The sequence below is a fragment of the Phaenicophaeus curvirostris genome, chromosome 28 (assembly GCF_032191515.1).
Source record: "Phaenicophaeus curvirostris isolate KB17595 chromosome 28, BPBGC_Pcur_1.0, whole genome shotgun sequence".
Taxonomy (NCBI): Eukaryota; Metazoa; Chordata; class Aves; order Cuculiformes; family Cuculidae; genus Phaenicophaeus; species Phaenicophaeus curvirostris.
Genome location: NC_091419.1, coordinates 3,633,227 through 3,650,784, shown reverse-complemented (window position 1 = coordinate 3,650,784; position 17,558 = coordinate 3,633,227). Strand labels below are relative to the sequence as shown.

Here is a 17,558-nt window from a genome sequence, read left to right as displayed (position 1 = left end):
TTCCCATCCCCCGGTCCTCCCCGTCCATCCTCATCCCCGCCCCCCCCAGTCCTCCCCATCCATTCCCTCTGTCCTCATCCCCTCTCTGTTTCTCCCCTCCCTGTCCATCCCCATCCCCTTCTCCATCCCCGGTCCTCCCCGTCCATCCCCATTCCCTGGTCCTCCCCATCCATCCCCATCCCTGTTCCCATCCCCGGTCCTCCCCGTCCATCCCCATCCCCCGGTCCTCCCCGTCCATCCCCATCCCTGTTCCCATCCCCGGTCCTCCCCGTCCATCCCCATCCCCCGGTCCTCCCCGTCCATCCCCTTCCCCCGGTCCTCCCTGTCCATCCCCATCCCCGTTCCCATCCCCCGGTCCCCCCGTCCATCCCCGTCTCCATCCCCGGTCCTCCCCGTCCATCCCCGTCTCCATCCCCGGTCCTTCCCATCCCCATCCCCGTTCCCATCCCCCGCTCCTCCCCGTCCATCCCCTCCATCCTCATCCCCTCCCCGTTCCTCCCCTCCCCATCCATCCCCATCCCCTCCCCGGTCCCCTCCCCATCCCTCCCTGTCCCTCCCCTCCCGTTCCCCGCCCCCGGTCCACCCCCCCACCCCGCTCCGCCCCGTCCCTCCCCTCCCGTTCCCCGCCCCTCCCGGTCCCCGGGGCGGCGGGCGCCACTGCTCCGCGGGTACCGGGGCGGCAGCGGGAGGAGGAGGAGGAGGAAGGAGGATGCGGGCGGGCCGGGAGGCGGCGGCGGCGGCGGCCGAGGAGGAGACGGCGGCAGCGGCGGCGTCGGGGGGCGGCAGCGATGCCTCCAAGCGCGGCGGCGGCGGAGGGGGGGCCGCGGGGAGGCCGAGGGGCCGCGGCGGCAAGGGGTCCCCGAACGGCGAGTGCCGGCGGGGGGAGCCGCCGCGGAGCCCCGGCTCCGAGCCGCCCCGGGAGCCCAAGGTCTCCTTCTCCTGCGGCGGCGGCGGGGGCTCCGGTTCCCCCGGCGGGGCCAAGGCTGCCGAGGAGGGTGCGGGAGAGGATGCGGGCGAGGAGGCTCGCGGGAGCCAGGCCAGCTTCATGCAGCGGCAATTCGGGGCGATGCTCCAGCCCGGCGTCAACAAGTTCTCGCTGCGGATGTTCGGCTCCCAGAAGGCGGTGGAGAGGGAGCAGGAGCGAGTCAAGTCGGCGGGAGCCTGGATCATCCATCCCTACAGCGACTTCAGGTGCGAGGGAGGCGGGGACCCCGCGGGGATCCGAGGACCCGGGGATGGAGCATCGGGGATGGGGTTGGTGCATCCTGGGCGATGGAGCATTGGGGATGGTCTGGTGCGTCCCCTTGGGATGGAGCATCCCCAGGGATGGAGCATCAGGGATGGTCTGGTGCGTCCCCTTGGGATGGAGCTGCCTGGGGGATAGAGCATCGGGGATGGTCTGGTGCATCCCGTTAGGATGGAGCATCCCAGGGGATGGAGCTGCCTGGGGGATTGAGCATCAGGGATGGTCTGGTGCATCCCGTTGGGATGGAGCATCCCCAGGGATGGAGCATCAGGGATGGTCTGGTGCATCCGCTTGGGATGGAGCATCAGGGATGGGTTGGTGCATCCCGGGGGATGGAGCATCGGGCCGGGACAGAGCATCCTGCAGGGATGGAGCATCGGGAAGGGCCGGTGCATCCCGTTGGGATGGAGCATCCTTCAGGGATGGAGCATCGGGCCAGGGAGAGCATCCTTCGGGGATGGAGGATGAGGATGGGTCGGTGCACCCTGTGGGGATGGAGCATCCTGTGGAGATGGAGCATCCCATAAGGATGGAGCTTTGGGCAGGGCCAGTGCATCCCATTGGGATGGAGCATCCCGTGGGGATGGAGCATCGGGCCAGGCCAGAGCATCCTGCAGGGATGGGCCGGAGCATCCTGCGGGGATGGAGGATTTGGCTCTGCTGGAGCATCTCTCTGGGATGGAGAATTGGGCCATCCAGCCCCTGCGAGTGCGGCTGGGTACGGGGATGAGGAGAAGCGGAGCCCGGTGCCGAGCTGAGCCGTGTCCTGGGAGAGGGCACCTTGAGCTGTGCCGGCGGTGGCAGTGCGGATGCTGCCTGGGTGCAGGGAGGGGCTGGTGGCCGGGTATCCCCCTCCCCACCAGAGCAGCAGCTGAGCCGGGGGTGCTGAGGCCTCTGCTTTGGCAGTGGGGGGGGCTGAGCATCTTCTTTTTCCCAGGCATCATCCGGCTGGGCCCAGCACAGCCCCTCTGGAGCCCCACTGGGCGGTGGGTCTGTCCCCAAACTGCTCTGGGGAAAGGGGTCACCCCCCCAAGCCCAGCTCCTGGGTCTGGGTGATGCGCTGCTTTCCAAGCAGAGCTCTGGGCAGGGTTCCTCTCCCCCTGTCCCTAAAATTCGAGGAGTTTGGGGAGGGATTCATCTGGCTTGCAGGAGCCCCTGAGATGCAGCCAGTGGAGCTTCCAGTGGAGCAATGGCAAAGGCAGGCAGGGAGGCTCTGCAGCTCCATCTCCTTTCCCTCTCTCCTTTCCTGGGGAAGCTCAGAAAAGGCAAATGCTTCCGAGGCCGCGTGCAGGAGGGATGCACCTTGCAGGGATGGGTGGCTGAATCCTCCCTGCTTAGCCAGCTCTCAGGGTCCGGCTTGCTCAGAGGGGCTGGGGTGAGCGAGGGGCTCAGCTCCGAGTCGTTCTGCTGCGGTTCTGGTGCCTGGTTTGGAGAAGCTGGTTTGCTGGATGCCAGGGTGAGGGATGCCACCAAGCCCGACTCCAGGAATTGTTCGCTGCTGACACTCAGGGGTCCCCGGGGTGGGATGGAGACTGTGGGTGGTGGGGTCTGCGCTCGCTGGGCGGGCTCGGAGCAGGGACTAGCGCCAGCGCCTCTGGCTCCCACCCTCCCGTGCTGCTCCTGGGCTGAGCTGGCATCTTCCAGAGAAGCAGCTGGAGGTCTTGAGGCTCCTCTTGGGGCTGAGACCCTGTGGTGGATGTTCCCACTGTGAACCTGCTAGCGGGTTCAGAGCCCCCTCCTTGCCCCACCAGCCGGGTCCCAGCTCTGCTGCAGAGCCAGGGTGAGGGGTGGTTGCACCAGATCCCACGGTGGAGGGAGCTCCCTTGTCCCTGCCGTGACCTGGGGGGCATGTGGGGATGCCAGGTGGATCCCCAACCCCAGGGGCTGTGCGGGGAGAAGCTTGGGAGCAGGGTGACAGCCTGGCCTTGCCATCCCCACCATGTTGCCTGCCCTGCTTCTCCAAGCTGGCCAAGCCACGGACCCGGTGGCAGAGCCCGCGGTGCAGCCGAGATCAAGGTCTCCCTGCGGTGAAGCCGCAGCAGGAGCGAGGCCTCCGAGGCTTCCCCAGCATCGCTCCCCAGGCAGCGCTGGGGTGACCTTGGGGAGTCACCCTGCCCCACGCTGGCTCCATCCCTCCCGGAGTTGCTTCTCAAGACTTGAAACCCATTGGGGAAGAGCCGCTGCTTGTGTTTTGATGCTGCAAGTGGCGTAGGAGAGTTCCCTGCCCAGCAGGGAGGAGCTGCCGGCAGAGCCACGGCATCATCTGGACGTACAAACGTGCTCATAAACAGGGCTGACAGCTCAGACGTGAGGACCCTGCTCTGCTCGTGCGTGTTGAGCATGTGTCCAGCTATTTCACATTGTGCTGCCTTAAAAAAAATACCTTACGTTCACCTGGTGCTGATAACGAGCCCGTGTTTGCCTTGCAAAGCCCATTTTCCCATCTTAAGATATCATCGTTATCCATCTGCATATGTGACATCATTTCATAATTGGAGCCGTTTAGAGATCCCGTCTCCTCATGGACTGTGATTATTCATTCCGGGGCAGATTTCCTCCAGGAATGAAACTTGCCATTTCCATAAATATTGAATTATTAGGAAGCAGCCTGGGTGGCTGGTTGAGCTCAGGAGCTGCAAATCTGCTGAAAGGGACCTTGTGAACGTGCTCTGCGGTGTCGAGCAGAGCTCTCTCCTTTCGGGTGTCGTGCTCAGTGTCTTCTCTGTTGTCTCTTCTTCTGGTATTTATTGATGGGAGGAAAAAAACCCAGCTAGACTTTTTTTTTATTATTTCTCTTGGGGTTTCTGCTCCTTGGAGCAGGGTTGGGAGATGGGGGCTGTATCCAGCCCTCATTTTGCAGTGACTTGGCGCACGTTGTTGGTCTGGCTCTCACCTTTACACGCCGTATGCAACCACAGCACCAGGACTGGGGTGTCGTAAGACCTCAGGAGTAGAGATGTGCCCAGGGCCAGGCTCAAGGAGGAGCCAACAGCATTCCTAGGGGAGCAGCTGTAGCCCGGGCGCTGGGGAGTGGGTGCTCCAGCTCCGTGCTCCATCCCATCTTCTCGCCAGTGAGAGGCTTGCAGGAGCCCGGGAGGAGGATTCAGCTCCAGCACCTTCCTGGATGCAGCAGGGATGCTGTGAGCTGTGTGCAGCTGGTGATTTGGTGGTGGTGGTGCCCGTCTCCCTGTGCCCGCTGCCGGGGTGCCGAGCATCCCCTCCATGGGCTTTCCTGTTGCAAGAACCAGTCCCTCACCAGAACTGGGGGTGAATCCACACTGAGAGCTTGTGTCCCCGGTGCTGCTTGGCCAGACCTTTCCTCTGCTGGTGTTACAAGTGTTTCTGGGGCTTTGTGCTGCCTGGATGGTGCTGCCAACCTGTTGGTGCCACCGTTGGGGCTGCTGTCGCTCCCGAGGCATGTGCCAGCACTGCTGCTGCTGCAGGTGTTACCATCCCCTCCAGCGAGGCTTCTGGGGAGCAGCATCCATGGAGGGTGGTTGGACTTGGGGGTGCTGAAAGCCACCACTCGGTCACGGGGGAAGAGATGTTTCTGGGTGGGATTGTGAGGGCTTGGGTCCTTGAGCGGTTTGCAAAGCCTTTCTCCTCCCTCCCCAACCACCCCCTGGGGTAAAAGGCTTTTCCAGGGGAAAGCAGCACCAGTCACTCATCCCAACTGGCTGTACTGGGACAGGGTGGGATGGTGCGTTGGGCACTTTGGCTCACAGCTCACGCAGCTCATGCAAACTTCTGCTGGTGGCTTCTTAACCTACTTCTAAGAGCAACCTCGGTTTTTTAGACTATGAGTATTTACTGTGAGTTTGTGAAGCGCTGATCCCGCGCCAATCCTGAGCTTCTACCACCCACCAGGCAGCCCAGCCCTTTGCAGCCAGGACCCTGGTGCAAGCCGAGGGGCTCAGCTCTTGGGGGGCTCCTCCTGCAGAGCAGGGTCTTGGAGAGGAGCTCCATCTGGCCAGGCAGATCCGTGCCTGGTTGATGGAATTGCTGGAGAGGGGAGCTCTGTGATGTGCTGAGCATGTGGAGGCAGCTGGATCATCCCCTGCAGCCCCCCTGGAGCTGAGATGGAGCTGAGCCAGGACATCCCTGGTGTCCTGTGACCGTGTGCCCTGGACAAAGAGGTTCTCCTGGCTCACTATCAGGTGGTCACAGCAGGAGGATGCGGCCGTTGGGGTTGTCCTGCACCTCTCAAAGTCTCCATCAGGGTTTTGGAGCTGCAAGGGAGGTGGTAGCTCTGTGGAGGGATGTGCTCCAGAGTCTCAGGGGCAGGAGGATGGTGGGGTGCCTGGGACTTGGTGGGGTTGCTCAGCTCTGGCTTGGCTCCCACCGACGGAGGAGGAACGCAGCAGCCCCCGCTCGCAGGGGCTTTTGGCCTCTTCTGTCACCATCACTGTTGCTCAACTGGGTCAGAAGCAAGGGAGGGAGTGCCAAGGATCCTAATTAATTCATTTTCAGGTATTTTTAGTAGCCTGGATTGGATCTTTTTTCCTATGCACACACTGCCCTCCAAGGAAGAGAGCGTTGGCATCGCACCCAGGGCCCCGAAGAGATCGCACAGTCAGTCGTGTGTGTTGTGGGGGGGGGGATCAGGAGCAATTTTTCTTTCTCAGCAGGCCGATTTCTGCCCTGGCTCAGCCAGATTGCAAAGGGATTTGAGCCAGTGGGAGAGTTTTGCCCAGCTGGCGTGGTTATTTAATCTTTATTCTTCATGGCATCGCACGGCTAATGCCCCCGTGGGACTCGCTTTGTGCAGGGGGGGTCAGTCTGCAGCCAGAGCCGCTGGGGAGGGGGGGTTGCAGGACCGATCCAGCCCGGTGCTGCTGCCGTAGGTCCCAGCAGCGGCTCTGATGATGCCACCAGCTCCGGGGGCTCGTGCTGCTGGGGTCCAGCAGGGTCCACCATGGCCACGCTGCCCATGGGAAGCTGTGGGGCACCGGAGCCATTCAGTGGGTTGCAGGGGGAGCATAACCCCCTCCTCCTGGCTGGGAAGGCAGCGCTGGGTGTGAAGTCATCGCTGTGCAGCGGTGACATCACTCACGGTTGCCATGGCGATGTCTCACATGAGGAAGGTGTCATTGGAAAAAGGTCAGGAGCTGGGATGCTCGGCTCCTCCTGGTCCTGCACTAATTTGCGTGGGGAGGAGGTGGGGGGGTGTATGGATCCAGCCCATCTCCTTTTCCTGTGTGCAGGAGGTGCCCCCCATCCCTGGCAACGTGGCCTGGGCACCCCCTGCCCGCAGCTCCTGGGGGCTCCTGAGATGGGTGGGTCGTGGGTCTGAGGAGCATCCTCCCCTCCTGCTCCCCAGGCCAGTGGTGAGGGGCTGGGATCCCCTCCGCACGCTCCTGCCCCGATGGGGCTGCTGTGACCTTGCAGGCGCTCGGGAAGGTCATCTGTGACCCAGAAGAAAGCAGAGGAGGATGGGGGTGAGGCAGGAGAGGGTGGAGGCAGCAGAGGAGCCGTGCAACCCAGGCAGAGGTGCCCACCCCCTCTGTCTGGCTGGGGCTGCGGGCGATGCTCCAGCTGCAGCTGTACGTGATCTGCTGTGCCAGGAGCTACCGTGGCTCCTTCCACCGCTGTCGGGGCTCCTTCCACCGCTGTTGTGCTCCTTCCACCGCTGTTGTGCTCCTTCCACCACTGCCAGCGTCCGGCACGCAGTTCCTGCCCTGCACGCCCCAACACTGGGACCATCACCAGGTCCAGCGGGTGCTGGATGGGGTGGTCCTGGCTGTCCCTAGGGACTCTGCCCCCATCCTTAGGGACTGGGGAGGGCTGGGGGCTGCCTCTACTCGTGACCTTGAGCTTTGCTATGATTCTCCACCGTGGCAGGCGGTTTGGGGAGGAGAGTGGTCCCCAGTCCACCAGGATGGTCTCACCCGTTGGCACCTGGTAGCCTAGTTCTCCCCTCGCCCCAGGACCTTCCTGGATCGGGTGCTCGGTGCAGACCAAACCAGCACAGCGGAAAGAGACCCCCCCCCATCAGCCAACACCCCCAGGCTCATCCTGCACCTCCACTGCGTTCCTCAGCCAGGACTGTGCTGGCTTGTGTGGAGCAGGATGTGTCCCCGGGGAGAGGTTTAGGGCAGAGGTGGCTTCAGGGTGACATCGCGGTGGTAGCACAGGTTCCATAGGGCAGTGTCCGCGCCCCCTCGACAAAGAGAGGTGGCTGCAGGAGTTGGTGACACCCTCCTCCATCCTTTCGCTCCCCAGGTTTTACTGGGACTTCACAATGCTGCTCTTCATGGTGGGCAACCTGATCATCATCCCCGTGGGCATCACCTTCTTCAAGGAGGAGACCACAGCGCCCTGGATCGTGTTCAACGTGGTGTCCGACACCTTCTTCCTGATGGACCTTGTGCTGAACTTCCGGACAGGGATTGTCATTGAGGACAACACAGAAATCATCCTGGACCCTGAGAGGATCAAAAAGAAGTACCTCAAGACCTGGTTTGTGGTGGACTTTATCTCCTCTATCCCCGTGGACTACGTCTTCCTCATTGTGGAGAAGGGCATTGACTCGGAGGTCTACAAGACGGCCCGCGCCCTCCGCATCGTCCGCTTCACCAAGATCCTCAGCCTCCTGCGGCTCCTCCGCCTCTCCCGGCTCATCCGCTACATCCACCAGTGGGAGGAGGTAAGGGATCCGTGGGACGCAGCCCTGCAGCCTGGGAGTGTCGCTGTGGTGGGAACCACTGGAGAGAGCAAGAGCCAGGAGGAGCGTGGTGGGGCTTGGGGTTCCCCGAGGAGCTGGTGGGTTTGGACGGGGTCTGTGGGGCTGTGTGTGGAGCTGGTGACCCTCCCGGGATGGGGAGCAGGCTCTGGGTGTCCATAGGTGTCCGCAGTGGGACAGAGAAGATCAAGAAGTGCCTCAAGATCTGGTTTGTGGTGGACTTTGTGGTGTGCTCAGTGGTAGAGGTAGGACATGAGAGTGTTTCTCAGTCCACTTCAGCACAAAGGCAGCTCCTCTGGCTCTCAGGACCTGTGAGCAGCACCCACTAGACCTGGGGGTGCTGGTTGACAGTGACTGAACATGAGCCAGCAGTGGCCCAGGTGGCCAAGAAGGCCAATGGCATCTTGGCTTGGATCAGAAACGGCGTGGCCAGCAGGTCCAGGGAGGTTCTTCTCCCTCTGGACTCAGCACTGGGGAGACCGCTCCTCGAATCCTGGGGTCAGTTCTGGGAAATGGCCTCAAGCTCCACCAGGGGAGGTTCATTCCCTCTCGTCCTGTCCCCTGTCCCTTGGGAGAAGAGCCCAGCTCCCTCCTCTCCACAACCTCCTTTCAGGGAGTTGCAGAGAGCAATGAGGTCTCCCCTCAGCCTCCTCTTCTCCAGGCTAAACACCCCCAGCTCTCTCAGCCGCTCCTCTTCTTCTCCAGCCCCCTCACCAGCTTCGTTGCTCTTCTCTGGACTCGCTCCAGAGCCTCAACATCCTTCTTGTGGTGAGGGGCCCAGAACTGACCCCAGGATTCGAGGAGCCATTGGCCTTCTTGGCCACCTGGGCCACTGCTGGCTCATGTTCAGTCGCTGTCAACCAACACCCCCAGGTCCTTCTCCTCCAGGCAGTTTCCAGCCAGACTTCTCCTAGTCTGTAGCTGCTCAGGGTTCCTGTTCCTGAAGTGCAGGACCTGGCATTTGACCTTGTTAGACCTCATCCCTCCTTCCTGCATCCCCCCCCCACCACCTGCAACCCTCCCTGCCCTCGTCCTCCTGCCCTCATCTCTCCCTGCCCTCTGCCACCCTCTCCCACCTCCCTCTGGGGCTGAGCTCTGCTGCAGGAGTGTTCTCCTCCTGCAACCCCCCTGTTGTCCCTCCCATGTCCCTCCCGTGTCAGGGCTCCAGCTCTGCGCCCTTTTCACTTTCAGATGAGATTTAGCAGGGAGAGCCCTGAGGACGAGTTAAACCTGTGCGGATTATCCTGGTAATCGCATCCGCTTACAGGGGATGGGAGCAGAACAAGGTCCCGATCCCCACTAGGACCTTGCTTGCTCTTGGAGGTGCTGCGGTCGGGGCTGGCACACGCTACTGGAGCATCTCCATGGGAATGGTTGGACTTGATGATCCAGTGGGTCCTTTCCAACTGGGTGATTCTATGATTCTATGATCTCGGGAAGGGCTTTGTGTGCTGGTTTGGCCCCCAGCAGTCTTAGTGGTGGCACTGGTGGAGTGGGGATGGGATGTACCTGAGGCTGGTGGTGATGGGACTAGGGTTCCTCCTGCTTTTCCTCACCCCAGGCTGCCTCTTCCCCAGCCCCTCGCACGTCCCGCTGGCTCTGCCTGGGCAGGCAGCCTCGGATCCCGGGCTGGCTGCAGGGAAGGGGACGCTGTGCCCGTGCTGGTGTCCTTCTCCTTGTCTCCTTGCCCTTGCCGTGTGCCCGCTCCACGCGATGCCGTAGAGCTCCAGCCTTGGCTCTGCAGTGGTGATTATGGGTTACACCGCAAGGAAGATAATTGTTTGTTATTTTATTTCCTCCCCCCTTGAATTCCTCTTTTTTAGACCCTAAAAATGTTAAAGGCAAAGGAACAAGTCCTCAGTTTGCAGCCAGGAGCACACCTTTCTCCCTCCTGGCTTTGCCTCTGTGGGTGCCTTGGGGTGATGGGTGCTCAGGCCAAGCTGGGATGTGTCCAGAGGAAGTTCTCACAGGGCTGGGAGCGAGCAGAGTTCTCCATATGCTCCTGGAGGAACAGTCCTGCTGCAAACCCTTCCACAACAGAGGAACTCGTGGTCCTGGGAGCCCCACGATGGGTCCCTGTGGTCGTGGCTCCCTCCCACACTCACCCGGACCTGGGGGGACTCTCCCTGGGTGCTTCTGGATCCTGGAGAGACGCAACCCCAGTCCCATCAGGGTGGGTTCTACAGCTGAGTGGGTTGCTTGGAGCTTGTCCTGGCCGCTCTCCTCAGATCAGGGTCTCCCCCAACCCTGATGGGGGCACCTCAGACTCAAGCTGCCTGCACCCTCGCTGGTGCCTGGAGCTTTTGGCTCTCTGTGAGAACCCACCACCTCTGCCTTATCCTCATCAAAGCTCGCAGCCAGGAGCGCATCCCGGCAGCTATAAATAGGCAGATGGAGAGCAGCCACCTCAGGAAGGGCTGAGGCCGCGAGGGTTGATGTCCTGAGCGGAGCCAGGCAGTGGGGAGATAATCTACAAGAAGGACATGGAGCTGTTGGAGTGAGTCCAGAGTGGATACAGGGGTGATCCGAGGGCTGGAGCACCTCTGCTACGAGGCCAGGACGAGAGAGTTGGGGTTGTGCAGCCTGGAGAAGAGAAGGCTCCTCCAGGGAGATCTTAGAGCAGCTTCCAGGACTGAAAGGGGCTCCAGGAAAGCTGGGGAGCGGCTCTTGATCAGAGGGACAGGATGAAAGGGGCTGGCTTTCAGACAAAAGAAATAGAGATGAGATCTTAGAGAGAAATGTTTTCCTGTGAGACAACCCAGGTTGCCCAGAGCGGCTGCCCCATCCCTGGAGGGGTTCAAAGCCAGGTTGGATGGGGCTGGGAGCCCCTGATCCAGTGGGAGGTGTCCCTGCTCATGGAAGGAGTGGAACTGGATGGGCTCGATGGTTCCTTCCAACCCAAAACGTTCTATGACTCTACGATCCCTGCGCTTACCCTCTGCCGTCCCACCCTGGCCCCCTCCACTTGCAGATTTTCCACATGACCTACGACCTGGCCAGCGCGGTGATGAGGATCATCAACCTCATCGGCATGATGCTGCTGCTCTGCCACTGGGATGGCTGCCTCCAGTTCCTCGTGCCCATGCTGCAGGACTTCCCCAAGAACTGCTGGGTCTCCATCAACGGGATGGTGGTGAGTGCCAGCCCCAACCCCGCACGGCTCCCTGCACTCGTGCCCCAGGCTCCCGTCCATCCCCGTGGCGTCTGGCCTCTCCCCGCTCGCCCCAGAGATACCGGTGCTGTGGTGCCTCGATGGTGGGTGATGTCTCACGGGACCGTGGCAGCAGATCGATCCGGGCAGGAGGGAGATGCTGACAGGATGCTCTGCCGCATCCCTTCTCCTGCTAATTAGCAACAAAGCTCCTATTAATAAATAATGGGCCAAATTTCTAATTGCTCCCTATCAGCCCTGCAGCCTGATGCTAATGGCTCTTCTCCCTCTGTCCATCTTCCGTTCCGATGGTGTTTCCATCTCCGTTCCTCCCATCTGGATTCTTCTCCTTCCTCTCCTCCCCGTCTCGTGCTTCTCCTTCCCTGGCTCCTTCCCTGGCTGCTTCATTCCTGGATGAGAGGGAATGGCCTCAAGCTCTGCCAGGGGAGGGTCAGGCTGGACATTAGGAAAAAATTTTTCATGGAAAGGGTCATTGGTCCCTGTCCGAGGCTGCCCAGGGAGGGGGTTGAGTCCCCTTCCCTGGAGGGGTTTAAGGGACGGGTGGACGGGGTGCTGAGGGACATGGTTTAGTGATTGATGGGAATGGTTGGGCTTGATGATCCAGTGGGTTTTTTCCAACCTGGTGATTCTATGGTTCTATGAAACCAGGGCTTCGCTTCAGGCTGGGCTGGTCGATTCCTGCCCCAAGAGCTGCCAGCCCATCCCTGCCTGGTGCCCGCAGGGTCCTGTGTGTGAGCGCTGCAATAACTCAATGGCTTGAGAGCAGCCTGAGAAGGACTTGGGGTGGCAGGGGAGGAGAAGCTCAGTGTGAGCCGGCAGTGGATGCTCAGAGCCCAGAAACCAACCGTGTCCTGGGCTGCATCCAGAGCAGCGGGGCCAGCAGGGAGGGAGGGGATTCTGCCCCTCTGCTGCACGCTGTGAGACCCACCTGGAGCCCTGTGACCAGTTCTGGAGTCCTGAGCCCAGGGAGGACATGGAGCTGTTGGAGCGAGTCCAGAGGAGGCCACGGAGATGATCTGAGGGCTGGAGAACCTCCTCTATGAGGCCACACTGACAGTTGAGGTTGTTCAGCCTGGAGAAGAGAAGGCTCCATGGAGAGCTTAGAGCAGCTTCCAGTCCTGAAAGGGGCTTCAGGAAAGCTGGGGAGGGGCTCTTGATCAGGGAGTGAAGGGATGGGATGAAGGAGAATGATTTGAAGCTGAAAGAGGGGAGATTGAGACGAGATCTTAGGGAGAAATGTTTTGCTGTGAGGGTGAGGAGACCCTGGCCCAGGTTGCCCAGGGCTGAGCACCCGGCACCATCCCTGTCGCTGCAGAACGACTCGTGGAGCGAGCTGTACTCCTTCGCCCTCTTCAAGTCCATGAGCCACATGCTCTGCATCGGCTACGGGAAGCAGGCGCCCGAGAGCATGACCGACATCTGGCTGACGATGCTGAGCATGATCGTGGGGGCCACCTGCTATGCCATGTTCATCGGCCACGCCACCGCCCTCATCCAGTCCCTGGATTCCTCCCGCCGCCAGTACCAGGAGAAGGTAGGACAGGGCTGGATGGGGACCACGGCTCCTCTTCTGCACCCTCCTGGAGATGCGGCACAGTGGGGTTGGGCTGGTGGAGTGGGACCTGACAGCGAGGAGGGGTCTGGGACCCCTTCCATGGAGCAGGGATGTGGATGGGGGGGTTCCTGGTCCCCAGCTCCGATCTGGCTGGGTGCTGAGGCCGCTTCTCCCCACAGTACAAGCAGGTGGAGCAGTACATGTCCTTCCACAAGCTGCCTGCTGATTTCCGCCAGAAGATCCATGATTACTACGAGCACCGTTACCAGGGCAAGATGTTCGACGAGGACAGCATCCTGGGGGAGCTCAACGAGCCCCTGCGCGAGGTGAGGGCCCTGAGGGGTGGTGAGCCAGCCCTGGGTTGCTGTGGTGAGGATGGGAACCCTTCTGAGGGGCCTTTCCAGCTGCAGAACCCACCAAGTCCTGCTCTTGCTCCGACTCTGCAGCTCCAAGCATGAGCGTGTCCGTGCACAATCGTGTCTGCGTGCTGGGATTTCTGGCTGTGCCATCTTCTGGGTTGGTGAGCCCTAGGGGTCAGCACGTTGGCCTCCTCGACCTGATCTCTCCCCTCCTTCCCCTGCAGGAAATTGTGAACTTCAACTGCCGCAAGCTGGTGGCTTCGATGCCGCTGTTCGCCAACGCCGACCCCAACTTCGTCACGGCCATGCTCACCAAGCTGAAGTTCGAGGTGTTCCAGCCGGGCGACTACATCATCCGTGAGGGCACCATCGGCAAGAAGATGTACTTCATCCAGCACGGGGTGGTCAGCATCCTCACCAAGGGCAACAAGGAGATGAAACTCTCCGACGGCTCCTACTTTGGAGGTGAGCACTGAGGAGCCTGAGCCATCCTGGAGAGGCATGGGGACGTTGGTGCCGGCCCAGGGCACCCACAACGCCGTGGTTCTCATCCCTTGCGCCTGTCTTGTCCCCGTTTCCAGTCCTCGCTGGTGGGGGTTTGACTTTGGAACCGTTGTATTCTCTGCAGAGATCTGCCTGCTGACCCGCGGCCGGCGCACGGCCAGTGTCCGAGCGGACACCTACTGCCGGCTCTACTCGCTCTCGGTGGATAACTTCAACGAGGTGCTCGAGGAGTACCCCATGATGAGACGAGCCTTCGAGACCGTGGCCATTGACCGTCTCGACCGCATCGGTAGGGGAGAGGGGCTCTGGGGGCCACTGAGGGGGCTGTCCTGGCATAGCCCCATGGGCTCTTGTGGTTGTCCTCATCCCTTGGGCGTCTTGGCTTGGGCAGCAGGACCAGGGAAGTGATTGTGTCCCTCTACTTGGCACTGGTGAGGCCGCGTCTCAAATCTTGTGTCCAGTTTTGGGTCCCTCACTCCAAGAAGAACACTGAGGGGCTGGAGGGCATCCAGAAAAGGGGAACGGAGCTGGGGAAGGGGCTGCAGAACAAGGGTTATGAGAGGTGGCCGAGGGGCCTGGGGGTGTTTAGCCTGGAGAAGAGGCTGAGGGGAGACCTCATCGCTGCCTACAACTATCTGAAAAGTGTTTGTAGTGAGGTGGGTGTTGGTCTCTTCGCCCAAGTGACAGGCAATAGGATGAGAGAGAATGGCCTCAAGTTGCACCAGGGTAGATGATATCAAAAATGCTGGCAAATAAACTCTCTAAGACTCATTTTGGAGTTCTAGAAAGCAAGCAACAAGTGGCTTCTCCTAAGTAACAAATGCTAGGATGAGAGGAAATGGCCTCAAGTTGCACCAGGAGAGGTTTAGGTTGGATATTAGGAAAAATTTCTTCATCAAAAGGGTTCTCTGGTTCTGGCAGAGCTGCCCAGGGAGGAGGTGGAGTCCCCATCCCTGGAGGTGTTTAGAAGATGAGGAGGGAGCTGGGCTCTTCTCCCAAGGGACAGGGGACAGAATGAGAGGGAATGGCCTCAAGCTCCGCCAGGGGAGGTTCAGGCTGAACATTAGGAAAAAATTTTTCATGGAAAGGGTCATTGGTCCCTGGCAGAGGCTGCCCAGGGAGGGGGTTGAGTCCCCTTCCCTGGAGGGGTTTAAGGGACGGGTGGACGAGGTGCTGAGGGACATGGTTTAGTGATTGATGGGAATGGTTGGACTCGATGATCAGGTGGGTCTTTTCCAACCTGGTGATTCTATGATTCTATGAGGTGCTCAAGGATGTGGTTCAGTAGTGGACAGGTACGGTTGGACTGGATGATCTCAAAGGTCTTTTCCAAGCAAACGATTCTATGATTCTCCCTGCAGGCAAGAAGAACTCGATCCTCCTCCACAAAGTGCAGCATGACCTCAACTCGGGTGTCTTCAACAACCAGGAGAACGAGATCATCCAGGAGATCGTCAAGTACGACCGGGAGATGGTGCAGCAGGCGGAGCTGCAGCAGCACACGGCCGTCTACAGCCCCGTCCAGCCCCAGGTCACCTCAGCCATCGCCACCCTCCAGCAAGCCGTGGCCATGAGCTTCTGCCCTCAGATGGCCAGCCCGCTGGTGGGCTCCATGGCCCTGGGCTCGCCCCGCATGATGCGCCGCTTGCAGTACGCCCAGGCCGTGCCCAGCCCTTTCGCCGTCTCGCCCGTCTTGCTGCAGCAGAGCCCCCCGCCGCAGCCCCCGGCGCCCCACGCCAACCCCTCGCAGGACCAAGCGCAGCCCAGCACCCTCCCCACCTCCTCCGGCGCCTTCGCCGCCGCCAGCCCCCCAGCCCAAAGCCCGCTGGCCAGCCGGACGTTCGCCTACGGAGCCGCCCCGGGCCAGCTGGGCTCGCAGCTCTCCCTCAGCCAGCAGCAGGCTCCCGGCTCGCCCCAGCGCTTGGCCGCCCACAAGAGCACCCAGGCGCTGCACACCAGCAGCCTCAGCCAGGAGTCGCGGCCCCTGTCGGCATCGCAGCCCTCGCTGCCCCACGGGCTGGCGGGCGGCAGCACCCAGAGCCCTCCGGCATCGGCACGCGAGTCGTCCACCTCCATCGCTGGGGCCCCCGCTGCCGCCTCTCCGGGTCCTGGCCCCCCGGCCGCGCTGCGGGGCCAAGCGGCTTCGCGAGGAGCCCACGTGGCATCAACGGGCTCGGTGCCGGCGGGGCCGCCGGCTGTGCCGCAGGACTCGGTGGCCGCCCGCAAGGATTCGGTGGCCAGCACGCCCGACACGGACCCGGCCAAGTCCAGGCTGTCTTCCAACTTGTGACCTCCGTGCTGTCGCGGGGGGACGAGCGGGATGGAGGGGGGTCCCGTCTCGCCCCACCCCGTGCCATCATCCCGCGCCGGCCCCGCTCCTCGGCTTCCTCCCTCCGCACGCAGCGGGGGCGGCTGCCGGGCGCGGGCACCGAGTCGCTGTGCCCCTCGCCCCCCACGGGGACCGGGCTGAGCCCCCGGCCGCGTCGCCTCCAACCAAAGTCTAGCCCCATCTCCTTGCTCCCGAAGCCCCCGCTGCCCCCCAGCCTCCCCGGCTGCTCCATAGAAGCCACTGCTGCATCGTCCCCCGTGAGCAAGTCTGTATAAGATATTTATGACCTGAATCCATCCCCGCGTGTGTGCGCAAGCTGCAGGACGCCTCCCTGGGGGCTCTAGGCACGCTGGCCAGCCCCAGCGCATCCCTGCCTCCTCTCCCGCAGCCCCGAGGCGAGGGGTGATGATGGCTCAGGACTGGAGGTAAGTTTTGGGGTGTGCGGGACGGTCACCTCGCGAGCACCCCACGTATACGCCGTGTCCCCCGCTAGCCTGACCCTGGGGGGCAAACGCAGCCCAACGTCCCTGTACTTAGGACAGAGGCATCGCCGGAGCCTGGGGTGCCGACCCTCGGGGTGCCCCGCGGGCGCTGCTGCCCCATGGATTCGAGGCTGGGGAAGGCAGACCCTGCGTGTAGCTGTGTGCGTGCGCCGACGGATGCGTGGGTGTGTGTGGGTGTGTTTCTAAGCCTCGGCCGAGCACTCCGGAGCCTTCCACGTTGAATGTACGCAGCGCCCGCGAGCCAGGGACCAGCCAGCAGGACAGGGCCCCGCTCCAAGCTTCCACCTTTCCATCCAGCCCATCCTGTGCAATAAACGTCAGCGACTGACAGAGCTCCGCGCGACTCCAGTCTCTGCTTCTCCTTCGCCTCCAGCTCTCCCTGCCGCGGCTCCGGCTGCTCCCGCTCCCCTTGCCCAGCTCTGGGAGCGCTGCCACCGGGCACAGCCCCAGCTTGGGCTGCACGTTTGTCCTTTGAAGAGCTGCTTCCCTGCCAAGGTGGAAAAAAAAACCTCCTCTCAGAACCTTTCCCCGTGCTGGGAGCACCATGGCCTTGCTCCAGCAGCAGTGAGGAAGGAGCTGGGAGCAGGCTGTGCCCAAGAGCCAGCGGATACGTTTTCACAAGGGCCTGGAATGATAGAATGAGGGGGAACGACTTTAAATTGGAAGGAGGAAGAGTTAGATTAGGAAGAAATTCTTCACGATGAGGGTGGGGAGGTCCAGAGCAGTGGTGGCTGCCCCATCCCTGGAGGGGTTCAAGGCCAGGTTGGATGGGGCTTGGAGCCCCTGATGCAGTGGGAGGTGACCCTGCCCGTGGCAGGGGTGGAACTGGATGGGCTTTAAGGTCCCTTCCAACCCAACCCATTCCATGATAGGTTTAGTCGAGAGCGGGGCCAAACACCCAGCTCCAGCTGCACAACCTCCACACAGCAGTCGCTGCACCCCTGTGGAGAGCAGGGCTGGAAGGCCACAGGAGGCTCCTGGCTGGACACGCAAAGCCAGGCAGCTGTGGTCAGTCCCTGTGTGAGCCCTGCTCCCACTGCAGCTGCACCAGCAAGGCTGTGCTGCAGGAAAAATCTCTCTTTTCCTTCTACAAAAGCACTTCCAGAACGTGACACTCTGTGAATAACTGCAGCCCACTCAGTCAGCAAAACAGAGGCAGCCTGGGGACACAGCAGCCCCACCTCCCCAGGATGACAAGGCGAGAGCCC

General features: G+C 61.7%; 1 protein-coding gene across 1 annotated transcript; it reads left to right on the top strand.

Annotated features, from left to right (window-relative positions):
* Nucleotides 1-709: 709 nt before the first annotated feature.
* On the top strand, nucleotides 710-16,665 carry HCN2 (hyperpolarization activated cyclic nucleotide gated potassium and sodium channel 2). The gene is made up of 8 exons (XM_069878008.1): nucleotides 710-1,191; nucleotides 7,469-7,892; nucleotides 10,900-11,061; nucleotides 12,416-12,634; nucleotides 12,835-12,981; nucleotides 13,239-13,479; nucleotides 13,643-13,807; nucleotides 14,880-16,665. Exons 1-8 carry the CDS (start codon nucleotides 710-712, stop codon nucleotides 15,806-15,808), a joined length of 2,769 nt encoding a protein of 922 aa, XP_069734109.1. The 3' UTR covers nucleotides 15,809-16,665.
* Nucleotides 16,666-17,558: the final 893 nt, after the last annotated feature.